Below are 7,591 nucleotides of genomic sequence, written 5' to 3'. Positions count from 1 at the left end.
TGGTTCTGCACTGTTCTATAGGGTCACTATGAATAAGAATTGATCCAATAGTATTGAGTTTGAGATATCTCTATATAAAGCTTTACTGATTTTGATGATCTAGAGAACCCTGCTTATCAGTCAAAATGGACGCAACAGCATGCAGCAACGATCTCATGTAGGTTTGAGTAACGCTTTCTGTCAGAAATCAGCTGTCATCCAGTTAGGAGGTAGGCTCTGTGGACCCATTTCTCTGCTCAAATCCTCAGGTGGAGTTCGGAGGCTTTAAGCTCCAAAGAACAAAGCAAGCTCATCACCATGCAGACCATTCCAGCTCAGAGTGACCACAGGGTTTCCAAGGAAGCCAACCGCCTCATATCTCTTCCAAAGAGTGACTGGTGGATTTGAACAGCCAACCTTTCAGCTAGCAGACATGTGCTCAACCACGGAACCACTAGGACTCCTTTGAAAAGAATAAAGGTAGGGAGTTTCAAGAGTCATCTCTGGAAAGCAGGAAAATCTTTGGAAGTTAAATTCTCTGCACAAGATAAACTCGACGGAAGTGGTGGCTAACAGATGTTTTTGTCACACAGGGGACTCTGTTAGATTTCACGGTCGCCGTGTCTCTACCTTCTTTCTTATTATGTGTTCTTGGGTTCATATCATATTGGCCAGTGACTTTTCTGTCCATTCCTGTCCCTCAGGTTCTCTCTCTCAGCCCTAGATAAATGGCTCTGTTTGTCATCTGTGCCATCAGTCCTCCCTACGGGTCTGCCCACACATTCTGCCGATATTTCTTATACCCACTCTGAGTTATGCAATATCTAAAAGCAAGAAGCCAGTACCCTAACACCAGTTTCGTAACCATGCCTAAGCAAGTGGGAGGCACAAAGGAAAAACTAAGTGCAACACAGGCATGATTAGTACATCTGTGAGTCTGCCGACGAAACACTGTCACTGACTCCACTCAAGTGTTACAAAAGATCCAGATCCGTTAAGCAGGAGGAAGAAGATGCTGCCTTTTTCTGGAAGACACTGTAATGACCATAACCGAGCACTCCTATGTGGTGACCAAGTGGACTGGTAAGGAAAGAAGTCTTCCAAGGGCTGAAGCCTGCAAGGTAAATTCCTGACATTCTGTCTCCATAGGAAGCTCTTTCTCTTTAACCTGTCTACTAAAATTGCCTCTCCATGGGCCCACTGGGGATATATGTATGGTTTTCTATGGGGTTCCCATGGGAGAATTGGACTTTTTTTTACAATGAAGATGGCTTGTCTTTAGAATTGGATAGTTACCCTGGTGCCGTGGTAAAAATGTTAAACATTAATTTGTAGCGATTACTTTGGAAAAACCTGGACACACACACACACACACACACGTGTGTGTGCACATATGTTGCTTGCTGTTGCGAGGTGCTGTGGAGTTAGTTCCTACTCATAGAGACCCTGTCAGCAGAATGAAACCCTACCCTGTCTCGGGCCATTCTCACAATTGTTATGTTTGAGACCATTGTTGTAGCCACTGTGTCAATGCATCACCTACGGCGGGAGTGTCGAACTGGAGGCCCCTGCGGCCCCCTAGGTAATTTTTGGGGACCCGCGATGCTCTGAAATAAAATGAAACTAGAAAAAGTTGTTATGAAGAAAATAGCACTTAGGGGTAGTCGAGGTAATACCGCACACACAATTCCTTCATTAACCCTTTAACTACTGAAGACGAGTATGCACGTGGCCCAGTGCCTTTCCTGGGCGCCCGTGGACGTGTCTAAACGCACTGACTCAGTTCTGGCGACATTTGGAAGCGATGTGTCTGCCAGTCTCAGTGTCATGTAATTTAAACAGATCCCAGTAGCGAAAAGGTTAAAAAGAGCACTCTGGGTTGTGCTGTTATGAATCATACCTAGCGGCAGCGCTAGTTAACATTTTTAGAGGGAAGCCATTTACTATAGTGCATCACGTTTGTCAGCTGTCCAACATTTTGTGTTTTTTATTAGTTACTTTGTCATATTTTCCAGTCACAACATAAGAAGTAAGTAAATAAGTAAGGAGGAAAGCGCGGGCAAATTTTGGGTAAAAAAACAATCATTTTAGTTTTATAAATACGTTAAATAAAATAAATGCTTAAATAAAAGCAATTATCTAGTGTTTTAATTATCCTAGCCATATTCCCGAATCCTCACTTCAAAATATAAATTTAACAAAAGTTGTAAATGTGATGTGGCCCACGTGAATCTTGCCTGTTGCACCAAAAGGCCCGTGTTTTAATTGAGTTTGACACTCTTGACCTAGAGCATCTTCCTCTTTTTCGCTGCCCCTCTACTTTACCAAGCAGGATGTCCTTCCCCAGAGACTGATCCCTCCTGACCACACGTCCAAAGGACATGAGACAAAGTGTCGCCATTCTTGCTTAGATGAGCATTCTGGCGGCACCTCTTCCAATACATATTTGTTTGTTCTTCTGATAGGCTATCCAATATTCTTCATCAACACCATGATTCAAATGTCTCATTTATTCTCTGGTCCTCCTTATTCCTGGTCGCAGATGTCACTGCACCTGAATGTGGCTGTCAGATCTGGTAAGGAGGATGGTCGACACAGACCTCAGGAGGTTAGTGAGCTTCAGCACAAGCTCAGAGGTGAAATAAAGGCTAGACACTAGAGCCAGTTAACCAAGCTCTGATCCTAAGATCTTCCAGTGGCTTGGTGTGTGGCCTTGGACAAGGTCCTGCACTTCTCTGTACTTTAACATCCTCATCCATAAAATGGAGAGGATTATAGCATTAATACCTATTACACACGGATGTTGTGAAAACAAAATCAATTAAAATGAGTAGAGTGCTTAGAACAGTGCCTGGCTCATAGTAATAGCAAGACAACAGGTGAATTTAACTGGTAAATTGCTAGGAAATTTCACTTTATAAAATGTTTTCATTTTATTGTTTTAAAATTTTGCTTAAACATTATTGTGGGTTTTTAAAAAATCATTTTATTGGGGCCTCATACAACTCTTATCACAATCCATACATACATCAATTGTGTAAAGCACATTTGTATATTCGTTACCCTCATCATTCTCAAAACATTTGCTCTCCACATAAGCCCCTGGCACCAGCTCCTCATTTTTTCCCCTCCCTCCCCACTCCCTTCTCCCTCATAAACCCTTGATAATATATAAATTATTATTTCATCATATCTTACACTGTCTGACGTCTCCCTTCACCCACTTTTCTGTTGTCCATCCCACAGGGAGGAGGTTATATGTAGATCCTTGTAATCAGTCCCCCCTCTCTACCCCACCCTCCCTCCACTCTCCTGGTAAGGCCACTCTCACCACTAGTCCTGAAGGGATCATCCGTCCTGGATTCCCTGTGTTTCCAGTTCCTTTAAAAAAGTTAAATTGACCAAATGTGCCTAGTTTATTCTATCTGATCGCTCAAAATTCTTCCTGGTATTCATGATTATGTCTAAAAAGCCCTGGTGGTGTAGTGGTTATGTGTTAGGCTGCAAACTACAAGGTCAGCAGTTCAAAACCATCTGCTGCTTCATGGGAGGAAGAGGAAGCTTTCTATTCCTGTAATTAATCAAAATCTCAGAAAACGGACAGGGGCATGTCTGCCCCTTTCCTATAGGGTCACTGTGAGTTGGAATCAGCTTGATGGCAGTTAGATTTTTAATTTTTAGTTTTAGTTTTAAAAAGTTATGTCAAGTAGTGTGATTAGAATAGACTTTCTACCTCTAGAGAATCCTGTCTAACACACTGCCCTGATATTTTCTCTGGAGGAAAGGTTCTAATCCTTGCACTGGAGCTGATCACTGTCATCCATAGGCATTGCTAACTCAGGCTGGGCCAGAGAATCTCTTACTTATTAACTATGTATTACCTGAGTGCTGCTAACGATAACAGCAACTTAATAATAATAGAAATTGGTTGAAGCTTATTAAATTTATAAGTTGCAAATGGGAGTAACATTTCAATTAAACTCATTGTCACAGAGTTGATTCCAACTCATACATCCTATAGGACAGAGTAGAATTGCCCCATAGGGTTTCCAATGCTGTACATCTTTCCAGAAGAGCAGTTGATGGGCTTGAACCATCAACCTTTTGATTAAAAACCTAGCATGTAACCACTGTACCACTGGGGCTTCTTATGTTACATGTAAACAAGCAAACAAATAGAATTCACTGTCAGAATTCACCCAAATTCATTGTTATCAAGTCTAATGCAACTCATAGTGACTCTATAGAACAGGATAGAACTGCCCCTGTAAGTTTTTGAGTCTGTAACTCTTAAGGGGAGTAGAGAGTCACATTCTCCTCCCATGGAGTGGCTGATAGTTTCCAACTGCAGGTAAGCAGTCCGACATGTAACCATTACACGACTTAGTTTATTACCCATTTCCTCTAAAATATATAAATATAAAATTTACCAGCTGATAAGTTTTAAGCCTAAACTTTGCATGTTCAACATGAGTAAGAAGGAGATAGATGTGAAGGCTATTCTGGGTCCTTCATACGGGAGACCTGGGTTGGATTCTTGGTCAATGCACCCTGTAGGCAGCCACCATCTATTTGTCATTGGAGGCTTGCCTGTTGTTATGATGCTAAACGGATTTTCAGCAGAGGTTCCAGATGAAAACAGATTAGGAAGAAAATGCCTGGTAATGGATTTCAGAAAAATCAGCCAATGAAAGCCCTAGAGATCACAAGGTTTTGAGTTGCAACTAATTGATCTTGGGGATGGTGAAGGACCAGGTACTATTTGTTTCCATTGTGCCTGGCGTTGTCATGAGTCGGGAGTCAACGTGGCAGCTGTTAGCAATAACAGCATTCTGCTGTTGACCATTTTTGTTCATATACATCTTATACAGAATTACATTAGCCATAAAATATAATAGAGTTTGTCTTGCATTTTACTGGCCTACCCTCCATCGTGGATGCTGTGCACAGGATTGAGCACCAAAGATTATTGTCATTTTCACATTTGTCAGTGTTTAAACAGAGCATGGAAACCCATATTGCCAGGAAACTCATGAACCAAAACCCCCCACCCCCACCCCCTGCCATCAAGTTAATTCCAACTTTGAGCAGCCCTGCACGACAGGGTAGCACTGCCCATGTGCATTTCCAAGACTGTAACTCTCCTTTTGTTCCCCATAATTTAACTGATAGGACTGTACCCCTTTACTGATGCAGAACATCTCATTTTTCTCTTTTGGAGTGGGTAGTGGTTTTGAACTGCTCATCTTATAGTTAGCAGCCCAACACAGAACCACGATGCCACCAGGGCTAGGAAATACTTATGAGGGATTAAATAGTAACTCTTATGGTCATTAAACTGGAATATGTGTCGATCCACACCTCCTGTTAACTATTGCCTTAATGACTACTATACTTAAATAAGCTTGATAAATGCCCTCTGTGAGAGAGTTAGAAAGCTAAACATATGAGAAGAGATGGCATATATTTAATGGGATAAAAAATAGTAGACTTATTAGAAATATGGATCTGTTATATAATTCTAATTTTTTAAAAAGCAAAAATTAAAATCCTTATTCTGACCCCAAAGTCAAGAATCTGGCAAAATTCTAAAGCATCTAGTAGTTTTAAGGTTCTGGTTACAACTTTGTGAGCTGTAAAGGCATATAAGCTTTTATACTTTTGTCCTACACACATGATGCATCAGGAAGTTACATCACTCCAGGGTAAAAAATGATCGTTAGCCGCGGTTATGGAGGTGGTTGTTTGGATACTCTCACAAATACTTAAAGTCCCTTTTACACATAAGCAGAGTCTAAAAATCAGTGATAACGGTGTTAGTCTGGATTAACTATAGAAACAAATCCAGACACACTCATATGTGTCTAAGACAGAGTTTTATAGCTGAGAGTAATTTTATATAAAGAAAACATTCCGGCTCAGTCCAGATCAAGTCCACTGTTCAACATTAGCCTGTAAGTCCAATATTAGCCCATATGTTTGATCCTAGTCCATGCATTCTTCCACAGACTCATGCAGCACTTGCCATGATACCGAAAGCAGGAAGATTATAGGCCAGCGGGTGGAAAAGCCCTGTAGATACAATGACAGTGGGCGTATCTCCCAGTCTCTGGCTGCCATCAGTGTGGCTCAATGTGGCTCATCCCCAGAACGTGAAGCAGAGAGAATGTGTGTCCCACCTCCAGGGAGGAAGACGGGAGTTCCCAGAATCCTCGGGAGAAGGTCATGTCCACACAGAAACATCATTGGTTATGACCTGATTGACAGGCTAGACCCTACCCTTCCCTCAAATGGACAGATTAGGTAACTGCCACAATAACTAACTGATTATAAGGCCAAGGATCTTATGCATAATCAAATTTAACCCTTAAGATGTTATATGAATTTAAAATTATCCTCAGTTACAGATATGAAAATTAGGTTGCCACTACTAGGTCATATGATTTTTAAGAAACCAGATCTAGGCTTAAACTAAGCACGTTGAGTTCTACAGTGCTTCAATACTTTCCTCTATACTATGTTGCTACCCAGAAAGGAAGTTTTCATAGAATTCTATATAATGATAAGTTTTTTTTGTTTTTTGGAGAAAGGAAATCTTGAAGTAGGATGTTTCTAGTAGTATCTGAACCCACTTAAAAGGTATATGAATTTGGACAAATTGCTCAACCTCTTTATGCCTCTATCTTAGCACGTGTCATATGAAAAGAATAATATTACAGCCAAGTTTGGGGGTGTATTATATACATTAATATGTGCAGAGCAGCTAGCTAGTGGCTGTAGTATGTCCTCAATAAAGCATACTTGTTATTGTGAACCTGTGGCTCAAGCCATCTTTGTCAGACAGATCGTTGCTCAGAGAAACCATCAGTTCATAAGCCCAGGAATGATTGGAATAGCGGAAGAGACTAATGTATCAGCATAGGTTAGAAAAACCAAAAACAGAAAACTTTGGGCAGAATGTAACCTTTCTAATACATCCTAAAAGGTATCATTAGCTTGTAGCGAAAGGGAAACCATCAAGCGTTTTGATTTCTTCCCCACTGCAGCCATCAACTCACCTAAATGGCCTCCCAAGAAGCTGGTAATACAGAGAGGCGAACAGGCTCCGGTGCCCCAGGCAGTGAGATGGAACCAGGAAGGTCAAGTAATTCTCTCTATTACCCCATTGATGAATCACAAAATGTCACAAGGGGAGAGCTACAAGCCCTTGGGGTAAGTCAATGGTCATTTAAAAATGAATTTAAGAGAAGTGAAAGTAAGTATTATGTGGACAACCATGCTTGGGCCCATGAAAGGGATTTCTGAGCTATTTTTCACTGAGTCGATTGAATTGCTCCTTTAAGAAAATACTGGGATACATTTTTGATCTAGAAGCACCCATGCAGATGCATTCTCACATGGCAAAACAAGATATATATATATGTGATATCTGTATATATAGCCTATAAAAGAGATGTTGAGAATACACTCCAAGGTCCTTTATTCTTTCTTTGTGCCTTTGGTACCCAATATCAGGAGGCAGTCTTTATAAAACTTATGTTCTATATTTTATTTTTTATTTATTTTTAATCATTTTATTAGGGGCTCATACAACTCTTTACACAATCCATAC

At 40.8% G+C, this 7,591-nt stretch overlaps 1 protein-coding gene across 1 annotated transcript in view; it reads left to right on the top strand.

Moving 5' to 3' along the window:
• Positions 1-7,041: 7,041 nt before the first annotated feature.
• MS4A3 (membrane spanning 4-domains A3) overlaps positions 7,042-7,591 on the top strand; it is an 11,015-nt gene continuing 10,465 nt past the window's right edge. The window contains exon 1 of the mRNA XM_045297050.1: positions 7,042-7,191. Within this exon, the coding sequence (XP_045152985.1) occupies positions 7,042-7,191 (150 nt within the window). The remainder of the gene's footprint in view (positions 7,192-7,591) is intronic.

The sequence above is a fragment of the Echinops telfairi genome, unplaced genomic scaffold, assembly GCF_000313985.2.
Source record: "Echinops telfairi isolate 266 unplaced genomic scaffold, ASM31398v2 ScPeMD7_7416;HRSCAF=8454, whole genome shotgun sequence".
Classification (NCBI taxonomy): Eukaryota; Metazoa; Chordata; class Mammalia; order Afrosoricida; family Tenrecidae; genus Echinops; species Echinops telfairi.
The sequence above is the reverse complement of the archived record's forward strand: the minus strand, read 5'-3'. Positions and strand labels throughout refer to the sequence as shown.